General features: G+C 37.7%; 1 protein-coding gene across 6 annotated transcripts in view; it reads left to right on the plus strand.

Annotated features, from left to right (window-relative positions):
- Positions 1-24,595, plus strand: part of LOC308337105 (hephaestin) — a gene marked incomplete at both ends in the record, with an annotated part of 126,672 nt that extends 102,077 nt beyond the window's left edge. For 4 of the 6 annotated variants that reach the window (XM_080795136.1, XM_080795134.1, XM_080795137.1 and 1 more), the window contains 6 exons: positions 12,182-12,288; positions 13,596-13,821; positions 16,452-16,591; positions 17,478-17,640; positions 21,817-21,861; positions 24,363-24,595. In XM_080795136.1, coding sequence (XP_080651262.1) covers positions 12,182-12,288; positions 13,596-13,821; positions 16,452-16,591; positions 17,478-17,640; positions 21,817-21,861; positions 24,363-24,595 — 914 coding nt within the window. The remainder of the gene's footprint in view (positions 1-12,181; positions 12,289-13,595; positions 13,822-16,451; positions 16,592-17,477; positions 17,641-21,816; positions 21,862-24,362) is intronic. The other 2 variants (XM_080795135.1, XM_080795138.1) reach the window with 1 other exon arrangement.
- Positions 24,596-26,780: the final 2,185 nt, after the last annotated feature.

Raw genomic sequence — 26,780 nt, forward strand, 5'->3', positions numbered from 1 at the left:
CATGAAAAAAAGAAAAGGGTATTTGATTTAATGTTTGGATGGTTGAGGATAATTTTCTAGAGTAGGTAATATCACAAATGAGATTTAAATCAGTAGTTCTCAAAATTTAGCTAGCATCAGAATGATCTAGAAGGTTTGTTGAAGGATAAATTGCTGGGATCAATCCTTAGAATCTTTGTTTCAGTAGGTCTGGGATGGGGTTGAAGAATTTGTTCTTTCGAACAAGTTCTCAGGTAATTCTTGTGTTGCTGGATCAGGAATTCTCAATGCACTGTGAGAACTGCTGATCTAAAGGATAAGAACACACACACACACACACACACAAACACACACACAAGTAAAGGGATAGTGTGGAAGAAAAGCAGGAAAACAAAAAGTTCAGTTGTAGGGATTCAATGTGTAAAGACCTAATAGTAAGAGTGGTGAAAGTTGAAGTAGAGGGAAGAGGATAGATGGGCTGTAAAAAAGATCAGTGAAGTAAAATCAACAAGATTCAGTGACTAATTGGATATTGAAGATGAAAAAGAAAGGATTCTTGAAAGACATCCATATTTTTGAAGGAAAATTGTAGAATGGTCCCCAGATTTGGGGCTTAAAGTTTAAATAGTCATGTCATTAGCCAAGATAGGGAACATGGGAAGAATCTGACTTGGGATGGGAGAGATCGCATAATGATGTGTTCACTTTTGACTGTTGAATTTGAAATGTCTGTAAGACAACCAAATAGAGGCCTCTAATAGATATAGAGGTCTGAAGCTCAGGAAAAATTTATGATCTCATAGAATAAATTTGAAAAGCATCAATATTTAAGTAGTAGTTGAAGGCAAAGTAATGAATACAGTTGTGATAGAAGAGTGCATTAAATGAGGTTGTAAGAATTCTAGGATAAGACCTGAAAAAAGATCAATTTTAAAGGAGATAGTGATTGAAAAATAAGCCTGAGAAAAAGTGAGCAAGATTTTAGAAGGAAAACCAGGAGGAGGTGGTATCAAAGATGTTAAGAAGAAGATAATTTTAAGGACAAAATATCAACAGTTTCAGCTGCTTCATAGAGGTTAAATAAGAATGGAAATTTTTCCATTGGATGTAGCAATAGGGGAGAAGCTTGTGGTTTTAATAAATTGGTGGAAAAGAAACCAGATTAAAATGGACTGGAAGGATGTAAGGATGCATTGAAAGCAGGAAAACCAGTTAGAAGTTGTTGTAATAATCTATACAAGTGATGATAATGACTTAAACAAAGGTGGTAGAAAATTATGATTGAGAGAATTAGGTTTGTGAGTCATCAGGAAGAATCAATAAGATATGGAGATTGATAGTCAAAGGGATGAGAGAGTTGGTTGGTTTAAGCTTAAACAAGGAGATTCTGGTATTAAGTACCTGGATAGTGGTAACACACACAAAGAAAATAAAAACAGAAAACAAGGGGTGTTTTTGTTTATTTGTTTAGTGGGGAAGACAATAAGGTTATTTTTAAACAGTTTGAATGTGTGGTATCTGTAAGGCATCCAGGTGGAAATTAGAGCACTTATAAAAACCTGAGGTTATACCTAATTTGAGTATGGGCTTGCAACTGGGAAGAGACACATGTATCAATATAAAATATGTAATTTTAAAATGTTGACACCACAAAATATGAAAGTTATTATAAATGCACATAATATATTCTATACATGATGGATTTACTTTTTAAAGATTTTATTTATTTTATTTGACTCAGAGAGAGAGCACAAGCAGGAGGAGCATCAGGCAGAGCAGGCAGAGGGAAACGCAGGTTCCCTGATGAGCAAGGAGCCCAATGTGGGACTCAATCCCAGGACTCTGGGATCGTGACCTGAACCAAAGGCAGCCACTTAACCTGCTGAGCCACCCAGGTGTCCCAACTAACTGGAATTAAAAAAAAAACTTTTAAAAAATTAAATCTGGGGTGCCTGGATGGCTCAGTCAGTTAAGCATCTTGACCTTGCTCAGGTCAAGATACCATGGTTCTGGAAACAAACCCCATGTCAGACTCTGCTCAGTGAGGTGTCTGCTTCTCCCTCTGCCTGATGCTCCTCCTGCTTGTGCTCTCTCTCTGTCTGACAAATAAATCTTTAAAAAAATAAATTCCAGTTAGTTAACACACAGTGTAATATTAGTTTCAGGTGTATATTACAGTGATTCAACACTTCCATACATCACCTTGTGCTCATCATGACAAGTGCACTCATAAGCCTCATCACCTTTTTAACCCATTCCCCCACACACCCCTCCTCTGGTAGCCATCAGTTTGTTCTCCATAATTAAGAGTTTATTTTATGATTTGCCTCCCTCTCTTTTTGTCCCTTTGCTCATGTTTCTTAAATTCCACAAGAGTCAAACTGTATGGTATTGTCTTTCTCTGGCTGTCCTATTTCATATACCATAATGCTCTCTAGCTCCATTCATGACCTTGCAAATGGCAAGGTTATGGCTGAGTGATATTCGTATGTGTGTGTGTGTGTGTGTGTGTGTGTGTGTGTGTGTGTACATCTTCTTTATCCATTCATCAGGTCATAGACATTTTGGCTATTTCCTTAATCTGGCTATTGTAGATAAGCTATAAACATCAGAGTGTATGTATCCCTTTGCATCAATGTTTTTGTATTCTTTCAGTAAATACCTAATAGTGCAATAAAGGATTGTATGGTGGTTCAATTTTTAACTTTAATTTTTTTTAAGAGAGGGAGGGAGGGACAGAAGTAGAGATAGAGAATCTTAACCAGGCTCCAAGCCCAACACAGAGCCCAGCACGGGGCTTGATCTCACAACCCTGAGATCATGACCAGAGCCAAAATCAAGAGTTGGATGCTTAACCGTGTCACTTAGGGGCTCCCTTTTCTAGGAACCTGCATACTGTTTCATAGAGTGGCTGCACCAGTTTGCATTCCCACCAACAGTGCAAGAGGATTCCTCATTCTTCACATCCCTGCAAACACTTGTTGTTTCTTGGTTTCTTGTGTTGTTGAAGTTAGCCATTCTGACTGGTGTGAAGGGATATCTCATTTTAGTCTTGATTTGTACTTCCTTATAAGTGATAATGAGGATCTCTTCATATGTCTGTTGACCATCTGGACGTCTTCTTTGGAAAAATGCCTATTCATGTCTTCTGCCCATTTTTAAAAGGATTATAGTTTTTTTGGGTGTTGAGTTTTCTATAAATTTTGGAAACTAGTCCTTTATCAATTGTCATTTGCAAATATCTTATCCCATTCAGTAAGTCACCTTTTAGGTTTGTTGATCATTTTCTTTGTTGTGCAGAAGCTTCTTATTTTGATGAAGTCCTAATAGTTTATTTTTTCCTTTTGCTTTCCTTGTCTGAAAAGATATATCTAGAAAGAAGTTGCTATAGCCACTGTTGAAGAAGTTACTTTGCTCTATTCTAAGATTTTTTTCATGGTTTTAGCTATCACATTAAGACCTTTAATCCATTTTGAATTTATTTCTGTGTATGCTGTAAGAATATAGTTTCATTCTTTTACATGTTATTGTTCAGTTTTCCCAACACCATTTGTGGAAGAGACATTCTTTATGCCATAATATATTCTTTCCTACTTTGTCAAAGATTGATTGCCCATATGGTTATGGGTTCATTTTTGGGTTTTCTAGTTTGTTTTATTGAACAATGTGTCTATTTTTATACCAGTACCATACTATTTGAATTACTACAGCTTTGTAATATAACTTGAAATCTGGGATTGTGGTGCCTCCAGCCTTGTTTTTCTTTTTCATGTTGCTTTGGCTATTTGGGGTCTGTTGTGGTTCAATACAAATTTCAGGATTGATTGTTCTAGCTCTGTAAAAAGGCTGGTGATATTTTGATAGGGATTGCATAAAACGTGGAGATTGCTTTGGGTAGTGACATTTTAACAATATTTATTCTTCCACTACATGAACATATAATATTTTTCCATGTCTTTGTGTCATCTTCAATTTCTCTCATCAGTGTTCTATAACTTTAAGAGTAAAAGATTTCACCTCTTTGGTTAAATTTATTTCTAGGTATCTTATGGGTTTTGGTGCAATTGTAAATGAGATTGATTCCTTAATTTCTCTTTCTGCTGTTTCACTGTGTAACAGATTCCTGTACCATGATTTTGAATCCTGTGAGTTTACCAAATTTGTTTACCAGTTCCCGACGTTTTTGGGTGGACTCTCGGGCTTTCTATATCTAGTTATCATGCAATCTGCAACCAGTGGAAGTTTTATTTTTTTGGTACTGATTTGGATACCTTTTATTCCTCTTGGTTGTCTGATTGTTGAGGCCAAGACTTCTAGTGCTATGTTAAATAACTGTGATAAGATTGGACATCCTTGTCTTGTTCCTGACTGTAGAGGAAAATTCTGTTTTTCCACAATGAGGATGATATTAGCTGTGGGTTTTTCATATATGACCCTTATCCTGTTGAGGTATGTTCCCTCTAACCCTATTTTATTGAGGGTCTTTATCATGAATGGATGTTGTACTTTGTCAAATGATCATTTCACTAAGTGAAAAAAAAAGCATGTCTAAGGAAGACATAAAAGTATCCTTCTATTCTGACTGATAGTCTTGCTGGATAAAATATTATTGGTTGCTGGTTTTCCCCATTCATCACTTTGAATATGCCATACCACTTCCTCTGGCTTGCCAGGATTCTGTCGAAAGATCTCTGGCTTGCTTTATTGGGTTTTCCCTTGTAAGTTAGGGACTTCTTTTGCCTTGTTGCTTTTAAGATTTTTATTTATTATTGTATTTTGCCAATTTAATTACAGTATGTCTTAGTGTTGTCCTGCTTTAGTTGATTTTGATGGGACTTCTCTGTGCCTCTTAGATTTAGATGTCTGTTTCCTTCCCCCAGATAAGGGAAGCTTTCAGTTATTTAAATAATTTTTACCCCTGTTTCTCTCTTCTTCTTCTTGTGGGACTCCTGTAATATGAATATTATTACATTTGATGGAGTAATTGAGTTCCCTAAGTTCATTCTCCTATTGCATAATTCTTTCTCTCTTTTGTCCAGCTTCATTACTTTCCATTACTTTGCCTCCTAGGTCACAAATTCATTTCTCTATTTCCTCTATCCTGCTGTTCATTGCATGAAACATGTTTTGAATCTTGTTTGTTACATTCTTCATCTCTGATTGATTTTTTTAACTCTTATCTCTGTGGTAAGGGTCTCACAGATGCCTTCTGTTATTTTCTCAAGCCCAGTGAATATCCTTATAAACATTGTTTTAAATTCTTCATCAGGTATGTTACTTATATCTGTTTTGCTTAGATCTCTGGCTGTTGCCCATCTTTTTCTTTAATTTGAGAAAAAAATGCCTCTTTCTTCATGTTTTGTCTAAACGTGTCTGCATTCTACTGTGTCTTGACAAAGTCTGTTATGTCTCCTGCTCTGAAAGTAATGTCCCTATGAAGAAGATGTTATGTACTTCCCAGGATCTGGTTCTTTAAGGAGTGTCTCTGCTGTGTGCTGCATGCAATCTGCTGTTGTTTTGGCTGTTATTTCCTTCAGGCAAGTTCCTAGAGGTTCTTTTTGTCTGCCATGGACAGTGTTTAGTTCTGGCCTGAATGTGGTGAGTTTTAATTAGGTGTACTCTGATCTGCTTGTGAAATGAGTCCTGTCACCACCCTGACAAGAAGAAAGGCCCTGAAAACTCTCTGGTCAGGAGACATGGTGTGGGAAGATGTTTGTGCTGGTCTTCTTGGGGAAGTCCCACACTGGGACTGAGGCAAGTATGACTAAGAAGGGCAGTTCCACAAAAGCATCGGTGGTGGGACTTTGTGTAAGTAAGTTAGATGGACAGTGAGTGCTGATGCTATATTGCTTCCCACAGGTGGCAGCTCTGTGTTTATACTGAGGGGTGGGTGAGGAAGATGGTGCCAGTCAGCTCCTTTGTTCCTGGATGAGTGTCTCCCTGAACATTGGTTCTCAGGGACAAACTCTGAGAAGACTAAATTATCTCCTCACTCTGAGCCCCAGGCCTTTTTCAGATAGCTGTTTCCATGATGTCTTCCCCATAATTGTTTTCCTGCTTTCTCTCCAGGAACACTGCAGTGACCTCTAGGATCTATCCCAGCCAAATCCACTGACCTTTAAATTTCCAGGCTTTAAGCCTGGGTGATTGTTAGAACTCACAAAACTCAGCCCTTCTCATTTTCCAAGTCAGTGGTTTTGGGGAAATATTCTTGTGAATTCCCCATGTGGTCCTCTCTCTGTCATCCTTCTTCCTCCTCTCCATAGCCATTGTGATCCAATTTCCCCGTAACCATGTTTCCACACTTCCTACTTTCTTTAATGTGACCTCTTCTCTCCTTTAGTTGTGATTTCTGTTTTGTCAGACTTTAGGTTAATGTCGGGGGTATTTGGGTTGATTTGATAGTTATCTCATTGTGTTTATGGGACAAAGCAAGCCTAGGATTCTCCTACTCTTGCCACCATCTTCCTGCTCCTTAGAGTTCAAAATAGTGAAATGTCTTTTCAAAAATATTCCCATTTTTCATATTGTTGACTCAAGAATTCTTTGTGTATTCTGGATACAGAGGTGAAAGCTTGGCTACTATCATCAGAACAGGCCCCTATGAGGAAGTGATGTTTGGACTGATACTTGAATGGTACATAGGAATGAGCCATATTAAGAAAATTTCAGTACAGCTTGAAGCACAGGTATAAATAGCTTGAAACAGGAATAATCTCAGTGTGTTGAGAAGTAAGTAGCTATAGCATACTGAGCAACATGGATGAGAGTAGGAAATGAATTTGGAGAGATAAACAAAAATCAGAGATATTATCTCATGTCTCTCAATTCACAGTAAAGAGTTTTTATTTCATTGTAATTGTAATGGAAAGCTGTTGTAAGGGTAGCATTGTCTACTTCATATTTTAAAATATTACATTTGTTTTATGTGGGGCATGTGTTATGGGAGGGACCATTTGGATATCTATTATGGTTGTTTAGGTGACAGAAGATGATGATATGGATTAGGGTAGTAGCTGTGGAGACAAATAGAAGTGGATGGATGGGGATCTATTTCTCCAAAATAGATATCTCCGGAATAGTTATCTCCGAACGTGCTGATGGATATGAGATACAGGGGGAAAGAATAAAAAACAACTCCTGATTTTTTACTTTAACAACTTTTTACACTACTGATATAGGATGAGTAGATTTGAGAGAAAAGTCAAAGATATATATTTTTATATGTTGAGTTTGAGATGAAAATTAAACAACTTTTAGTATCAAGTAGGCAGTTGAATAAAGGAGTCTAAAACTCAGTGGAGAGGTTGGAGGATGGTTTAGGTAAAAAGAATAACATGATCAAAACACAGAATTGTGAAAGTGTGGGATATGCTCAGAGGTAAATAATTAATTAGGTTTGGTCAGTGTCCTTTTTGCAGAAGTAGGAAGAGTAAGAAATAAGGCTAAAAGATAAGCCAGGGTTGAATTGGAAAGGGCTTAGATGCTTGGATGAATTGTTTGAACTTTATTTTTTGGGTATAAGGGAGCCATTAAAAATTTGAACAGAAGAATGACTTGAACAAAGAGACGTTCGGAAAATATTGATATCACATAGCAAAAATAATCTTCAAAAAGAGTAACAAAGTTGGAGAACTTACACTTACCAATTTCAAAACTTACTATAAAACTACAGTAATCTTAGAAGCATATACATAGAAATCATTGAAACACTTTTTCTTTGAATCCCACTTTTTTTTTTTTAATTTCTTTTCAGTGTACCAGAATTCATTGTTTATGTACCACATCCAGTGTTCCATGCAACACATGCCCTCCACAATATCCACCACCAGGCTCACACAACCTCCCACCCCCCACCCCTTCAAAACCCTCAGATTGTTTTTCAGAGTCCATAGTCTCTCATGGTTCATCTCCCTCTCTTATTTCCCCCAACTCCCTTCTCTCCATCTCCCCATGTCCTCCGTGTTATTTCTTATGCTCCACAAATAAGTGAGACCATATGATAATTGACTCTGTCTGCATGACTTATTTCACTCAGCATAATCTCTTCCAGTCCTGTCCATGTTGATACAAAATTTGGGTATTCATCCTTTCTGATGGAGGCATGATACTCCATAGTGTATATGGACCACATCTCCCTTACCCATTCATCTGTTGAAGGACATCTTGGTTCTTTCCACAGTTTGGCGACCATGGACATTGCTGCTATGAACATTGGGGTACAGAAAAAGTATTTCAATGATTTCTATGTATATGCTTCTAAGATCTGCAGGGCCAATGGCTACTTAAATTCTCAGATTGTATATTATTGTGCCCCTGTTACCTTATGTCAGTCTCTCACATTGAAATATAAACTCCACAAGTTTTTGGTTCATTATCCTATTCTTTTTGTCTATCATAGAGAATAAACTCAATATAATTTGGCCAAATCCTGGCCCAGTAGGAGTATATCTTTATTTTAGACATGTAATTCATGTCTCAGACTCCGACATATAATTAATTAAAATATATATGGGTATAATATCTTGAATTTTTTTACATTATTATTGGATATAGGGGGATGCTTTTTATAAAAACTACTTTAAAATTCAGAATTCTTACAGAAATACGGGGGTTTAAGCTTAGACTTAACCAAGAATGTGAAATAGCTTGATATATTTTTAAACCATTCATTGGTATGATTTGGTACTTTCTACATTATAAATTTTTAGAAAAAAATTATAATACATGAATTATAATAGAGTAAGCATGTTGAAAGAAATTGTAATAATCCTTACTAACTAGGAAAGGCTATATTGATGTACTTTAGTAATTTTGAAAAACGAATATGAACTATATAATTTTAGCAGTCATTTATTAGCAAATATAATCAAGCTTTTTCATCGGTAGCTTACCTATTTCTGAAGAAGAGTTTTCTCAGATACTATGGCTTGATACATTATAAGCACATTATAAAAGTTAGGCTATCTTACTGGTCTCTCTAAAAATTAAATGTCTTTATTTTGATTAAGATGAACTTAAAGAAACTGCATTATTCTTCAAGATAAGTAATAAAATGAAGTAGGGCATGCTTTTCATTGGTTTCCTCAAAAGTTACTAATTTCCAATTTGTGAAGAGCCCTTCTAAATTACAGCTCATATAATAAAGACACCGTATTTTGAGATCAATGACTTGACAAGAGAATGAATTATTAAAAAATGCACCCCCCCACAAAACTACAGGAATCAAGACTTGTGGTAATGGCATAAAAATGCACAGATAAATGGAATAGAATTCAGACTACAGAAATAAACCCTTATATTTATGGTCAATTAATTTTTAACAAGGGTGCCAAGATAAATTTATGGGGAAATAATAGTCTTGTCAACAAATGGTGCTGATACATAATAGATATCAACATGCAAAACAATGGAGTTGGACCCCCTACCTCTCACCATATAAAAAAAACTAACTCAAAATGGATCAAACACCTAAACATAAGAGACGAAGCTACAAAATTTTTAAAAGAAAATATAAAAATTTAAATAACATGGAGGACATGGGGAGATGGAGAGGAGAAGGGCGTTGAGGGAAATTGGAAGGGGAGGTGAACCATGAGAGACTATGGACTCTGAAAAACAACCTGAGGGTTTTGAAGGGGCTGGGGGTGGGAGGTTGGGGGAACTAGATGGTGGGTATTAGGGACGGCACATATTGCATGGAGCACTGGGTGTGGTGCAAAAACAATGAATACTGTTATGATGAAAAGAAATAAAAAATAAATAAAAATTAAAAAAAGAAAATATAAAAATTTGTGACTTTGAGTTAGAAAATGGTGCTTAGATACAATACTAAAAGCACAAGTGACTAAATAATAAATAAATTGTATTTCCTCAAAATTAAAAATTTTTGTGTTTCACAGTATACCATAAAGAAAGTGAAAAGTGGCAGCTCCTTCTGGGTAGCGTGGAGCAGCAATGGTTCCTTCTGCATAAGGGAGCCATAGCAGAACTGGCTAGTTTTGGCAGTTCAGCAACAGCAGCTCCTTGTGTTGAGGATCATTGCATTAGTGGCTTCTACTTTGGGAGAACACAGAGGTGGTGGCTCCTAGTGGGGGAATGGGACATAAATGGCTCCTTCTTCGTGGGTTGGAGCTGTTGGTGTCTCCTTCTGGGGGAACAGAGTGTCTGTGGCCTTTGGGTGGGGAATTAAAGCAGTTTCTTCCTGGTGGGATATACAGAGCACTAGCAACTCCTTCTGTAGTGGCACAGAGAAAAACAATGGCTTCTTCTCCTGGAAAATACAACATTGGTGGTTCTTTCCACAGAAGCAATGAGCAGAAGGACAGCAGTATTTTGTTGTTGTTGTTGTTGTTTGTTTGTTTGTTTTTCTTTTTGTTTTTGTGGGCATGGGGCATGGAATGGTAGCAGCTTCTAATTGGGAGGATGCTGTGTTGGTGTCTTCCTCTAAGGCAGTATAGCAGCAGCGGCTCCTTCCCTGAGGAAACACAGCAGCAATGACTCCTTGTGGAGCTGGAGGCAAATAACCTATGACTCATCGGGTAGAGGGAAGACTGACAGTGGCTCCTTAGTAGCTCCTTCTTGGGGGGCAAGATAAGCTTTGAGATGGCAGATATTGGGTTGGGGCAAAGTAGTTAGGATTCTTGCTTGTGGAAGTGGCAGAAGGGCATGGACCCCAGGCAACACAGTCACTGCTGCTAGTGCCAAGACTCTCTTGTGGTGGTGGTGAGGGGTGCTGTGGTCCACCTTCCTTTCTTTTCCCCCATGTGTGTCCCTCCTTGGAACTAGCTGCACCAGGCAGGGATGATATAGGTAAGATACTTCCTACAATTTTTGGCCATGTTCAGGTTTTTGCCCTGCTGGGCTGCTACATTTCTTCATTATATTCTAAAGCTCTCAGAGCTATTTTTGTGGGTATATAGTTGTTTATTCCTTATTTTCTTTATTTTTGTTGTTATTGTGGGAAGAAATGAGCTTTAAAACCTCCTTAGTCTACCAGTTTGCTGACATCTATCCTGTATAATTGAACTTGTATAAAATACTAAAAATGAGCAAATCCACAGAGACATAAAGTAGGTTAGTGGTTGTCTGGGTCTTGGGTGAGTGGGTGATTAGAGAATAATGGCTAAAGAGTGAAGATAATTTTTTTTTAATGGTAAGAATCTTTCAAAAATTGATTGTGGTGATGTTATAAAATCCTATGAATATACTAAAGACCATAGAATTGTACACTTTAAATGGGTGAGTTATATGATATGCAAATTATATCTCAATAAAACTGTTATAAAAATTAATATGATATCAGTTAGAAGATGGATTGGAGAGGAGGAAACTTGGAGGCAGAGAAAAATGTTAGGGGGTTTTGTAATAGTCCATTTGAGAAAATAATGGTCTATACTATGACAGTAGTATTGGGAAATGGAAGGAGGATAACATGGGAATACAATGTATTGTAGAGTTATAATCAATATAACTTACTATTGGTTGCATGAGGAGTGTGTAAAGGTGGGAAGACAAGGAAGACTAAAGTTTTGAATCTGGGTAAGTAGGAGGGTTTTGGTCTTATTACTAGATACTGGAAGCACAGATTAAGTAAACAGGTTAGTTTTTCAAAGGAAGGAGGTGAATTCAGGACAATTTTAGTTTTTTTATGTGTTATTAGGACCATCTTTAAATGATGTCCAGTATCTAATTTAAAAATTTCAGATTGGAGCTTAATGGCAAGGGAGGTTTGGCTAATTATTTATGAGTAACCAGTAAATAGATCATAATTGACACCAGAAGTTAGCTAAAATCTTCCATAGAGAAAATATTGAGAAAGGAAGAAGGGGACTAGAGACAGAGACTTGTGGGAAACAGCTAAATATAAGAAGCAGTGGTAATTAACAGGTTAACTAAGGCGAACAAAGCAGAGACAAAAAAAGGAAAGAAGGAGGATATTATAAACAGAGAGAACAGTATCAGAACTGCTTTACCAGAGGATTGGACCTGAGCTTTTAAAGATAAGGATAGTAGGAGACTAAGGGTGTCTCAGGAGGGAGAAAAGCAAAGTCACAAAAATAAAATGGAAACTGGTACAGAAATAATAGAAAAAAAAATCTTAACAGTCCTGAGACTCACCCACCACAGCCTCTTGGGGGACCTGCGAGTTGGAGAAAAGAAATGACGTGGCCCAACTGGCAATCCCTATTACCACTCCTAGGTGAGGTTCTCACTTACCAATGGAACATCCCAGAAAGATCTGGCCCAGGGCCCAATGATTCTGCTTGTGTTTCCTGGATCTATTATTCTGCAGTGGATCCCATCAAGGTAAAGACAATATTGATTTCCTGGAGGTGAGTTTCATAAATGGGTAGAGCCCAGCTCTGAAATACTGGAATCCAGAGTTTGAGGAAAATTCCTCAAATATGAGGCTTATTTTAATAGACAGAAGGAGGGATGAAGGGAATAGGTAGTACCACATATTTGTTCTAAGGGTTTTTTTTTCCTTTGTTTCTGTTTCGTTTTTTTTATTTTTATTTATTTATTTATTTATTTATTTGGATCCTAAAGTCTATATGCTCTCATTTAAACAGCCTAGGATTGTTGTCAAGGGATTAAACTTTTAGCCCCAAATTAGGTTCACTCTTGCCTTTGGGGTGACTTTAGATGAGTCATTATCTCCCTGTTTCCTCATCTGGAAAGTGAGTTTGTCTATCTAACCAACCATTCATAGTCAGTTGAGAGCAATCATTTGTTGAGAGACATTTTAAGTATTTGGTGCTTTGGGTGATAAAAATGTAAAGATATTGATAGATAGATAGATAGATCTATAGATCGATCGATCGGTAGATGATAGGTCTAAATAGATCTAGATAGATCTAGATCTAGATCGATAGATCTAGATCTATCGATCTAGATAGATCTAGATAGATCTATCAATCTAGATAGATAGATAGATCTAGATAGATCCATCATCTATCTACCGATCTATAGATCTATAGATCTATCTATCTATCTATATCTTTACATTTTTATCACCCAAAGCATCCATAGATCTATCATCTATCTATCGATCTATCTATCTATATATACAGATCTATATCTATCTATCTAGATAGATAGGTAGATAGCAGCTCCTTAAAAACCATATGAAAGAAAATGCTATGGGGGTCCCTGAGAGAGTGATTACTTCTGCTTGGAGGAGGAGATGATGAAAGGGAACCTGGAGAAGGAGCCACAATGGAAAGTGTATGTAATTTAAACCTTGAAATCTAAATAGAAGTATATCATAATTTAAGGTGTATGGCAGAGAAAAGGGCATTACAGGAAAAAAAAAAGAAAGGAAAAAGAAAGCATAAGGAAAAGTACTGGGTAGTGAAAGTGCCTTGTGGGTTTGGTGATCAATGGATAGTCCAGCCTAGCTAAAGTGTCGGTTGGATAGTACACTTAACCTGTGTCCCAAGATGATTCTGAGAATGAATTAAGGTACATAGCGGGGGCACTTATAAATGTAAGACATTATGATAAAGTGTTGAGCACAGTAGAACTGGATGTCAGTCTTGCACCCTGTAGAGCACTGCTACCAAGGAACAACTCCATTTTGTTTACTGTTGCCTCCTTTTTCCCCTTCTCAGGACATGTATAGTGGCCTGATTGGACCCTTGACCATCTGCCAAAAGGGCACCTTGGAACCCTATGGAGGCCGGAATGACATGGACCGAGAATTTGCCTTACTATTCTTGATCTTTGATGAGAACCAGTCTTGGTATCTGGAGGAGAATGTAGCAGCCCATGGGCCCCAGGAGCCAGGCCGTGTTAACCTACAGGATGAGACTTTTCTGGAGAGCAATAAAATGCATGGTCTGTAGAAAAGAACCTATCCCTCTTCCAAAGAACTCCTCACTAGTTGCATGAAGGTATAAGATAGGTCCATCACTACCTAAGGGTGCATAACTCTTGAAAGGATGGGAAGGATTATAGGAAGGTGTTAAGTGAACAGATTGGAAGAACTGTCTCCTACTATTGTGCATTTATATATACAAAGTGGATAAGCAGTCCACACTAGATCAGGTGCCCATAAAGCAAGAGTCTGACAGACACTATAAAGTTGTAGTGGCACCAGCATATTTTAACACACTAGAAAAAGAAGATGGAAATTTATGACCCTCAATATACCTGGTGAATTGGCTTCATTAGGGTCCCTCTGCTTCAAAATCATGGGTTTCATTTCTCAATATTATCTTATTTCTTTGCCACTCTGGATCTGGGATCTACTTTCTCAATAGATTCCGATATAGATGGATGAAAGACAGCTTGTCTTTTAGTCTATTTTCAAAACAAAGTTTCAATTTACAGATCAAAGAATTGGAGAAGAGAGCCTTAGAGTATAGAGTGCTGGATTCATACTACATACAATGAAGAGCTTTTTGATGTTTGGGTGAATTTTGGAAGGAAATTGTACATCCAAGCTTTCCTTTGTTTCAGAGATCTGTGTATCATTTCACAAACAAGAGAAAATCTCAGAGTGAGAATTTAAATACATTGAAATGTATGAAGTGATTTCTCACCATCCTTTTTAGTGCAGCATTTCTTTGACCTGACTTGAGGATAAGGTGCAGCTTTGATAGTGACTCCAATAGACCTCAAAATCAGTATCTCATTGTCACGTGGATTTTAGCTATTTACCCTTGATGGAGATATAAGTGATTCACATTAGAATAGAGGAGTCACAAAATGAACAATGTGAATTTTTGAGCTCTTGTCAAATCAGAAAAAATAATTTACCCAGGAGAAAAGGGGAATTAGAACTTGTTAGTGTCCATTTGTTTGGTTAGTCCCCATTTCTATCTATTTACATGTTCATTCATCTAAACTCTTCAGGTATCAGTCCATCTGCTTATTTATCGGGTATTTGTTGAACTCTTTATGAATGCTGGTACTAAAGATAAGAAGATAATGTTGGGGTCTGAGGGAAAATAAATAATATATTAAATAATATATTATTTATTAAGAAATAATATTCTTCCCTTCTCTTCCAGATTCCTGAAGCAGTTAAAATAAAAAAAAAAGATAGGGATTCTTAAGATCAAGTGTGAGTCTATTTAAAAGGCTAATTGGAAAACTAAATTTATTTCTGAAACTAAATGACTTGTTAATACCACCTCTGCAGTAGATAGATTTCCTACCCTGAAATTGACATAAATAAACAGCAATACCCTTCCCTTTGCAGGGGAAGAATCTTCTCTATAATGGCATAGTAAATTCATTTGCATTCTTTTCTGTGGTCAGACTGATTCAAGAGACAGAAGATTCAAGAGACAGAAGATTCAGAGGGGGTGGAGTTGATCATTTTAATTCCTTTTTTCACATTCATGATTAGTTGGGGTAAAAACAGAGACAGGCTATAAATTCTCCTTCCATTATTTCCCCTCTTACAGTGTACAGCAAAAATTACTTCCCCCCCATGAGAACACAGGGGTACAGAAATGTGTCCTGGACATAGTCCTGACAATGTGAGTCAACATGGCTGTGGGTAGTTTGTTGTCTTTAGAGCATAGGATATGGCCTGAGAAGAAACAGATAATGAGGGCCATGCATTAATATCATTATTAAGTCCAAGAACATGACAAATTCTTTTTATTTAGCATATATTATAGGTTCGGGTGTCTCCTGGGTGCTCTGAAGAATGCAAGGAAACTATACTATTGTAGTACATATATTCATTTCCTGCTTACAAGGAGCCTATATTCTAGTTGGGGATATAAGCTTCCACAAATTAAAAGATAAGTGTATAAAGGAGTTTCTGGTGAGTTCCAAATAGTGGTACAAACAATATTGTAGGGGTTCAGAGGTAGAAGGAGGTGATAGGAATGAGAATTACTAGAGGAAGTAGATCAAGAAAGTGTTCTTGGATCAGGTGAAATTCTGACTGGGCTTTGAAAAGATGGATGAAAGAAGGCAGGATTTCTAGTGGTAAAGATCAGAAGCATGAGCAAGGACACAAAGAACATGCATATGGGAACATATGGGGGATAGTGAATAAAACACCCTAATTGGAATAAATGTTTTAGATGAGAGATGAGCAAGGGAAGGTGGTTTAGGCTGATATTTTGAAGGACCTTGTTGGCTGAACTAAGGAGCCGTGGTCTTCATCTTTTAGGCAGGAGAGAGCTATTTTAGTATTTTAAGCAGTAGAATGACATGGTCAAATTAGTTATTTAGAAAGATCACTCCAATAAGACCAATGTGTAAGATGAACTGATGAGAAACAAATAGAATAGAGATTACAGAAGTTAAGAAGCTATTGCTGTGGGTGTTATACACAAATAATGAATCATGGAACACTATATCAAAAACTAATGATATGCTATATGGTGACAAACATAACATAAAAAAGAAGCTATTGCTATCATTAGTCATGATAGGGATTAGCCCTAAGGCAGTGACAATGGGAAGTGAAAATGAGAGAAATGAGACTTTCTTTTTTACAGCCATTAATGGAAAGCTCTACAGCAACCTCAGGGGTCTTACCATGTACCAAGGAGAACGAGTGGCCTGGTACATGCTGACCATGGGCCAAGATATTGACCTACATACAGTCCACTTCCATGCAGAGAGCTTCCTATATCGGGTGAGTGAGAAAAGCACTGAGTACCTCAAGAATGATTAGAAGAATGCTTTGGTAGTCGTTGAGGAAGAAGGGAACAACTTCTTAAGGAGCAAGATATTAGTTGAAAGAGGAGAGGTCTTGTACATGGAGAATTGAGCTGGGAATTCTAGTTTGGCTGTATATTCCAGGATTAGTCACTTCCCTCTAGTCCTTAGCTTTCCCTTTTAGTATAGAAGAAATGAGTAGCTTGTTTATGGTGTAAGTAGGTTGAAGAAATCAATGTAATTGGATATCAGACAAGGACTAGAGAGATAGTGAACAGTGATCCTAAGAGCAAGAAATTTCAGAGTGATATCTCAGAATCTATGAAAGTTCTTAATCCATTTTAAAAAGAACTTCAATTCAGGAACTACATGAAACAACATGCAGGTTTTGAAAGAAAAGGAGATTTTGTCTTAAGGAAAGGGAAAGGTGTTGAGGACACTGGTATAGAATTAAAGATAAAGAAGTGTGATGAAGGTGATAGCATAGAGAGGAAACAAAATTGAGTTCAATTTCTAAAGGAAATATGTGGTTTCTTCCTGGGAGTCAATGCTTAAGCCAAATTCCCCAGCCTGCTAAAACTATGGAGATAATAGTTTTAGCCCTCAGAGGAAGCTGGAATATCTTTTACTTTGTGACACTTTAAGAAAAAGTAGGAAGAGAGGGTCTTCTCTGTTGATTCAGTTTGTGTGGGTGGGCTTATTGGGAAGATGGATAAGTTGGACTCTTTAAGCTGCACTCTGATCTATGAATCTTGGAGCCCCACGTCCCTGATTGGGACATCCAAGCTTTTTAGCTCATATAAGCTCTGAGATTATATCTTTACCCTTCATTTCCTCTTCCCCACCTCCAATCTTTATTGTAGAATGGAGAAAGCTACCGGGCAGATGTGGTGGATCTGTTCCCAGGAACCTTTGAGGTTGTGGAGATGGTAGCCAGCAACCCCGGGACATGGCTGATGCACTGCCATGTTTCTGATCATGTCCATGCTGGTATGGAGACCCTCTTTACTGTTTTGTCCCAAAAAGGTAAGCTCTAACTTCTCAAGATTGGAAATCTTTAAACACTTTATGTAGCATACTGGAACCAGTTAATCCCTAGAAATCCCTTGCACCTGTCTTTCTGATCCTGGAAGAACCAGGACTTAAGACAGAACATGTCCCACTCAAGTGTTCTCTCAACTAATATTGCTCATTCTCCATTGTCCCCTTGTTCCTGCATCCTCCTAATTACTTTGACACCTATTGATTTCACATTGGCTGACCCAGCCTGAAACTCGTTAGGCTCAATGCATTGATGCTTACCATAGATATGTTTCCTTTGAAATACATTTCATTTGAATATAAATTTATTATTGTAAGAGTCATTAGAGGTGCTATTTCAAGAAAACTTGCAACTAAGTCCTTAAAAAAAGAAGAAATAATTCTAATAGTCACCCCTTAATTGATTTGTGGGGCTTGTGAAAAATTTCTTTCTGTCTTGGAACAATTTGGTCTAAAGCTAGATGGAGATATTGGCCATCAATTACAGTTTACCCCAAAAAGAGATGCTACCGAGAATGAAAAAAAAAAAAAGTTTTGTCTTATATTTTTATATGGAGAGTGAATTGCTGGGGTAATTTCTTTACCAATCAATTGTTGTTCATCACCAAGAACATAGAAGTTTAGGCTGCCATGGACTTTGTGTCTTTGGGTCATTAATTGCTTAAGAACCTCTTGACCTGAGTCTATGATTTCCATACACTGGCTCTCTGTCAGTGGAAACAGAAAGTTTGAAAATGTCTTTGGGCATTCAAACAAGCTTAGCAAACCAGGGTAGAGAACACAACTCTGCTATTTACCCCTAGGGAAAGAGAGATTGTCCATTATGATAGCCTGTATCTTTGAAAAGTTTTATTCTCTAGTATACCATAGTGTTAAAATGTGGCTTCAACTCTAGTACTACTACTTCTACTACTACTCTAGTACTATTCATTACTACCCAGATAGGTCCACAGAATTCTTTGTTGTATTTTATCAGTCCTTAGAACCAAAGTCAAGAGACAAATTTATGTTTCATCAAGATGCTATAGATTCAGGGCACCTGAGAGGCTCAGTCAGTTAAGTGTTTCCTTCGGCTCAGGTTGTGATCCCAAGGACCCAGGATCAAGCCCCATGTGTGGTTCCCTGCTCATCAGGGAGTCTGCTTCTCCTTCTCCTTCTGCCTCTTTCCCCTCACTCATCATTTCTCTCTCTCAAATGAATAAATAAAATCCTTCTAAAAAGGTGCTATAGATTGAAGACAACAGGTTTTATCTGTCTATGGTGAGTTAGCCAAAATCTGGACCATTTAATAGACAACAGACTATCACAATACATATTACCAATGAGTAAGGATAGCTCATATCTCTGACAATAAGGCAGCCCATAAAGCTCACCTATTTGCTTTTTTGTTTGTTTATACCTCACAATAGTCTAATTCAATATTGCTCCAACTACATATGTGATAACTGGCCAACTATAGTTGAAGACAGATAGGGAAGAAAGGACTAATTGTTGAAACAAGGTTCCTAATGAGGAAACAGGGACTGAACACTGGAGCTAAAATGAAAAATTAGACTGGAGTAAGTTTTTGTTTGTTTGTTTACTAAAAGGAGAGAAAAAAAAACAAAAGAAAATGATCAGTATCTTGTCAGAAAGAATATTTCTGTTTTATGATCTCTGCTTCATTTGTGAGAGAGGAGACAGGGTCATCTGCTGAGTGTGAAGGGTGGTTGGTAAGATAAGGAACTTCAAGAGAATGGACTAAGGTTTGAAATAACCACTCCAGGGGCGCCTGGGTGGCTCAGTGGTTTAAGCCGCTGCCTTCGGCTCGGGTCATGATCTCGGGGTCCTGGGATCGAGTCCCACATCGGGCTCTCTGCTCGGCAGGAGCCTGCTTCCCTCTCTCATTCTCTCTGCCTGCCTCTCTGCCTACTTGTGATCGCTCTCTCTCTGTCAAATAAATAAAATCTTTAAAAAAAAAAAAAAAAGAAATAACCACTCCAAGAGATGGGAAAACAAAGTTTACTCTGAGTGATGGAAAATAAATTGATTATTGGCAGGCATCACTGAGGGTCTAAAGTTGGACACAAAGAATACTGATATTTACAATTACCTGATTTTTCTCCACCAATATTCAGCAAGTCAGACAAAATACAGGGAAAACATAGTTATTGTGTTTTTTTGTAGATGATTATAGTACTTCTGGTAAATTAGTAGTTGAAATGATAGACCATAAAATATAGATAGACCAGGAATGGGGGGGCAGGATAAAGCTAATAGTTTGGGGGGGGAAATGGAAGGATCTAGGAGCTAGAGATATTTATGAAGTAAGGATAGCAGTTTAAATGGAATAAGTAGCATTCAAATGCTGAAAGAATAGGAGGATGTTATTAGATTTTATATTTTTGAGATGGAGCATTTCCAAATAACAAGTCCAATGTGACCATGGAAGGTATTGATAGAGAAGAGTAGATGTAAAATTTGGAGTTAAAAGTCCAGAAACTGTGAAACTTCAGTGGTGAATGGTGGGAACTGAGGAAGAGGAAGACTGAGCCAGTACCAAATTTATTCCATGAATGAAAATAACTACCAAGTAACAGTGACAAAAAATGGTTGTGGGTTTTCTAGACAAATAATATAAGCTTTAAACAAGATAGATATATATCACAAAAAAGGAGGGACAATTATCTCAAAGCAGTATTGAGAGGATATAAAGGAAACATAGTTCTCAGAGAAGATCTCAGCCTCATTAAAGCCAGAAGAGGAACCAGTGTCCCGAGAAGAGTTTGAATATGTAGGGATGTACTTTTGACAAAGAACAGACATTTCCTGAAAGGAGAGTATGAAAGGGTGACAAAGAAAACAAGAATGTGGATGGTAAGTACCAATAAATATGTACGTAATAGTAGAGGAGTGACTTTCTTTTTGTACTCCTAAGCCCATGTTTTTTTTTTTTAATTTTTTATTTCTTTTCATCGTAACAGTATTCATTGTTTTTTTGCACCATACCCAGTGCTCCATGCAATCCGTGCCTTCCCTAATACCCACCACCTGGTTCCCCCACCCTCCCACCCCCTGCCCCTTCAAGACCCTCAGGTTGTTTTTCAGAGTCCATAGTCTCTCATGGTTCACCTCCCCTTCCAATTTCCCTCAACTCCCTTCTCCTCTCCATCTCCCCATGTCCTCCATGTTATTTGTTATGCTCCACAAATAAGTGAAACCATGTGATAATTGACTCTCTCTGCTTGACTTATTTCACTCAGCATAATCTCTTCCAGTCCTGTCCATCTTGCTACAAAAGTTGGGTATTCGTCCTTTCTGATGGAGGCGTAATACTCCATAGTGTATATGGACCACATCTTCCTTATCCATTCATCCATTGAAGGGCATCTTGGTTCTTTCCACAGTTTGGTGACCGTGGACATTGCTTCTATAAACATTGGGGTACAGATGGCCCTTCTTTTCACTACATCTGTATCTTTGGGGTAAATACCCAGTAGTGCAATTGCAGGGTCATAGGGAAGCTCTCATTTTAATTTCTTGAGGAATCTCCACACTGTTCTCCAAAGTGGCTGCACCAACTTGCATTCCCACCAACAGTGGAAGAGGGTTCCCCTTTCTCCACATCCTCTCCAACACATGTTGTTTCCTGTCTTGTTCATTTTGGCCATTCTAACTGGCGTAAGGTGGTATCTTAATGTGGTTTTAATTTGAATCTCCCTGATGGCTAGTGATGATGAACATTTTTTCATGTGTCTGATAGCCATTTGTATGTCTTCATTGGAGAAGTGTCTGTTCATGTCTTCTGCCCATTTTTTGATATGATTATCTGTTTTGTGTGTGTTGAGTTTGAGAAGTTCTTTATAGATCCTGGATATCAACCTTTTGTCTGTACTGTCATTTGCAAATATCTTCTCCCATTCCGTGGGTTGCCTCTTTGTTTTGTTGACTGTTTCCTTTGCTGTACAGAAGCTAATCCCATGTTTTTGCTTATATTTTTGTCACTACTCAAATTCAAGTCCCTATACCAATATTGACTTAGACCATAAGGTAGTTAATTCCAGGTGCCTTCATTTTGCTCAGAATACCACAGAGAAATTCCTCTAACCAATGCCAATGCCCACAGCAAACCTGTGGATTGGTAGGAATAATAAAACTAACTAATTTCTTTTTTTTTTCCAGAACACATAAGCACTATTACCACCATTACCAAAGAGACTGGAAACGGTAAGAATAACAAACTGGATAGTTACATGTTACGTACTTGGTGTAGTGCCCCTTGAAGATGAGATTCACTGACCAAAAGGTGGACTACAATACTAGCAGGAAGCATTCTGAGATTTCTGTAACATTTCAAAAGCCAGAAACCTAAGGTTCAGCTTCTCTAAGCAGATTTATTATATCTGGCCCCCACTCCAAACTTCCTAAGTTGAGGAAAACAGACTCATCTCCAGTTGAAGGTTATCTTGGCTTCCCACCTAATGTGTGAGGGGAAAGAAAAGTCAGGGTTTCTTTGGGTTGGACTTGAAGGAACTATGACACAGACTTAAGCTACTCATATAAACAGTATGAAACTAGTACAAATACCATCATACAGTCTGCTACAGTCTGCCTCAGCCATTTTTATTATTGTATCTATGGAATACCAAATTGTTGACTCTCTGGAACCAGCCATTTCTGCCCTTCAAAAAAAAAAATAAGTGGAAGTTCTTGTCCTACCTAAACTAGGTCCAGATAGTTCTTTCACTCTCCCCCACACCATTTAAACCTGTACTGAGAAAGACTCAGAAAGTTATGAGTGCTAGTAGGAATGTTAGAGATCATCAGTTTAGTCTGGTGATTTTTTTTTCAGTTATGTTTGGAAAAGTCCTAATAATCTCCCTAAGTAACTTATAAACTGTCAATCAGGGAACTATGGTATGACCCTGTGTGATTGGGGTAAGGTAAAGTGAGGCTGAGAGAATGGAATGTCATACCTATATATTTGTGTATTTGTATATATACATATATATTGGTGTGTATATACATATTTTATGCATATATTTGGATATACATAATACATACTTCTATGTACATATATATTTGTAAGTTCTTCTTAGAAAGGTTCCACAATTGGGAAAAAAAAACAAAACCTCAAAAACTGTCGGTTGAATAAAACCCAATAATTGTGTACATAAGAAACTGAGATGGAAGGTAATTTGTCCAAGGTCACAAGAGGAGTCAAGCGGTAGAATATAAACTCAGAACTAGGATGTTTTCCAGCTTTCATTTGAACTCATTATATTTCATCTTCTCTCCATTCTTTAAGAATGTTCATTCATCTGTTTATATACTTATCAAACATCTACTAAGTTCCAGGGACACTAAATCAAGTAAGACATATTCACTGAGCTTCAGGAGGTTGTTAAAAAAGGGGGGGGGCAAAAATAACAGCTATTCTTTATTGTGCATTTGCTATCTTCCAGGTGCAATGCTAAATATCTTATAAATATTAATTTACTTTAATCTCAAAAGAAACCTCTGAGCTAAGAAGTATAGTTCTTTTTTTAAAATTTTTATTTATTTGGCAGACAGAGATCACAAGTAGGCAGAGAGGCAGGCAGAGAGAGAGAGAGAGAGGAGGAAGCAGGCTCCCCGCTGAGCAGAGAACCTGATTAGGGGCTCAATCCCAGGACCCTGGGATCATGACCTGAGTCAAAGGCAGAGACTTTAACCCACTGAGCCACCAGGTGCCCCGCTAAGTATGGTTCTTATCACCAATTTATAAAACAGAAGACTGAAGTCCAGAAGTGAGGGAGATTAGTTCACTTGGCCCAGGCAAGTAAATCATGGGCATACAAACAGGAAGGATACTTTGGGAACACAAGAAAGGACCATTATTTGTCCAGCTAAATTGAAGATTGCTTTGCAGAGACCTGTAATATTTAAGAGGGGTATAGAAAGATGAAGAGGGAGAAAGGGTGTTAAGAAAGTCTTGGGAGCCTGAAAGAGTGTCACTTACTCTGGGAAACAAAGAATGAGTTATTGTAGCTAAAGAGTAGAAGGTAAAACTAAAAAAAGAGGCAAGTTAGAGCTTGATTGTGAGTTGGAATGCCTGGCTTAATTCTGAATTTTACTCTGTGGGTTAATTAGAGATCAGCAAAAGTCTGTATAGCAAGAACTAAGACAATCAGATTATTTCACCTGGAAAGATCAATGTGACATCAGTATTATTATGACTCAAAAAGGTGAGAGACCAGACAGCACAGTGGCAGGTAGCTGTCATGGTCCAATAGTCAAATTGAGCATTGATAAGCTAAATGATTGAGTCATTTTGCCTCCCTGAAAATTCTACTCATTGCCCCCACGTCTATCCTCTGGAAACATGCAAACCAAATCCAATTACCTTCATTATTATTATTTTTACATCACAAGCCTTTGTATATTTGGAGAAATATATCAAGGCCCTTTCTACTCTGAGTTTTAGCTCTTTCTATGGAGGGCTTGGGATCTCAGTGATTCCTAAGGGCTTTCTCAGCTGTGACATCATGTCACACAAATTCTTTGTAGCCTATAAATCTGTCTTCATCAGTTGGTCTTTTTAGGAATAGGAGCAGTTCCTCTGTCCAGTTTTGATGGAGTTATTTCTTCTTTCTCTTCTTTCCCTTATTTTTGCATTGACTGTAAATGGTGCCCCACTGGAATACTCTCCAACTCAAGGTTCCTATTTTTCTCTTATTCCATTTCAGCAAAAATCCTCAGAGACATTGGAGAAGGAAATGTGAGGATGCTGGGCATGCAGATCCCTGTAAAGAATATTGAGATACTGGCTTCTGTTTTAATTGGTATGAGTGTCATTCTCCTGCTCATTGCTCTGGCTCTTAGTGGTGTGGTCTGGTACCAGTATCGGCAGAGAAAGCTACGACGCAACAGAAGGTCCATCTTGGATGACAGCTTCAAGCTTCTCTCCCTCAAGCAGTAACAGCTGAATCCTGCAATGGTACATCCTGAATGCAGTCCCAGAAGGCCATGTTCTAGTAACTGACCCCACTGTCAAAGGAGCATGGGAGGTAGAGAGGCAGAGGATAGAATCAAAATCATCTGGCATTTCTTCACTTATTTATTTACATGGAAGTAATGAACTTTCTCTTTATTTTTTTTTCCTCCACTTGGGCAGCCGGGGCAAGGAAGCTCCCTTGTATCCTATATCACAAATTTCAACAGCTGGAATTTATCAACCACTGACACTTGGAAGATCTGGAAATTCCTAATAACTGATTCTTCTTACAAAGTAGATAGCAAGGGTAAAACTCATTGATTAAGTTTCTGTTACTTTTCATGGTCTAGGCAAGTTCAGTCTGATCTAAGGTTAAGTGAGCTGTAAAGATAATCCACTTCTAAACTAAGGACTAAGACAATAAGCATGATGAAAAATGGGTGGGGTGGTATTTGAAGATAAAAATTTTATTTTGATTTTCCTTAGGAATAAACTATTTTGGGTAGATAGAATATTGTTGCTATGAGTACCCACAACCCCTGGTGCCAGATGTTCCTCAGGAAGTTAGTCCTCCAAGTTTCTGGCACAGTTACAATAAAGGCAATGTTGGGTGTCCTTTCCCTATTTTAGGCAACAAATCCTGTACATTCAAGTACTTGGTGGAAGACTATAAGAGTGAACATGGTGATATTAATGATCCCTGTGGCCTCTGGGAGTTTATGACTGTGAAGGAAACAAAGAGAACTCACTGGGAGAGTATAATATGGGTTTGATGACCCTGTTTGTGGAGTTTGCATGTTTGTGTTTTGGAAATGAAAAAGCTGTCTTAATCAGAGTGGGGGGTACCGTCTTTTAACCCATAGGTACCAAAATACTTTTGAATTCTAAAAAAATTATCCAGAGGGAAGTAGGGGGCTGAGACAAGGCTTAAACCTGTCCACTGGGCAAGGAGAGGTGATCACAGATCTCATGGACTCCTTCACAATTGGGGGTATAAGAGGTCTATTTGCAATTTGGGGATCTTTTTAATAGGAGAGGACCCTTCTCTCTGGTACCTTTGAGCAATATTCCTTTGTCACCTATAAGTTCAAGCCTCTCTGAAACCTTGGTCAGATACCACAGACAGACAAGATATAAAGCATGGATGAGATAAGATGACCCGACCTCACTATAATATCCTTAATACCATTTTACATGACAAGTGGAGAACAGAAGACATAGAGGCAGAATGAAGATAATAACTGAAATAAGTAGTGCTTTACACTTTACAAATCACCTAATACCTGATTGTATTTGACTTGTTTTAGTTCTATCAAGGTGATATATTTTTTTATATATGAATAAACAAAAGATCAGATGGAGTAATTTTATCCAAGGTCATTCAGCTAGAAATTGAGCAAGGATTCATGTCTTAATTTGTTTGACTCCAAATACCTGGTTTCATTCGGGTATATAATAGAAACGTCGATTGACTGCAACTTTTCCTGTCTTCTCAGGCAACCTGTCTGCCTAGTTAGGTACCCTTTGCAGATCAAATGTAGAAACCCACAAGGCTGGTACTCAGTTGCCATATAACATTGAAGGTTGAAGAATAAAACACTGTCTAGAACTTATTATTCATCTTGGTTTACAGTAGTCAGTGGCTTTCTGGAGACTTTCACTGGAAACAACAGACACATAACAGGGGAAGGAAATGATGGAAAGTTTAAGTTGTTAGTTATAAAATCAAATGGTAGAGTATTTAAGCCATTGCTTAATAAATATATTTAACAGCAAAACTTTTTGGCCTATTGTTCACATGGAAGATATGGAAAGCCCAGTGCACACTGGGGACTCTATAGTTAATAACTATGATTTGCGTGCAACTGGGTAGTCGTTAACTTGATCATGGTCATGAATATGAGACAAGGAGAAGTATGTGGAATGGGGGAATATTTCTTCTGAGTGTGTAACTGTGCTTCAGATCAGGAAATGTAAACCTGAGCCCAAAAGGGATGTATTTTTATGGTGGGTTTTCTACCAGTGGGGATGTAGATGTTTTTGACAATTAAGTGACACTTCCATTCACTCAGTTGATCAAGCCAGAAATCCCGGAAGTTAACACATTGATGATTCTTGTCTGTTTTGTCTCCTAAATTACTATAACTGATTCATTTGTTTCTATTTTTAC

This window comes from Martes martes (assembly GCF_963455335.1).
Source record: "Martes martes genome assembly, chromosome: X".
Lineage (NCBI taxonomy): Eukaryota > Metazoa > Chordata > Mammalia > Carnivora > Mustelidae > Martes > Martes martes.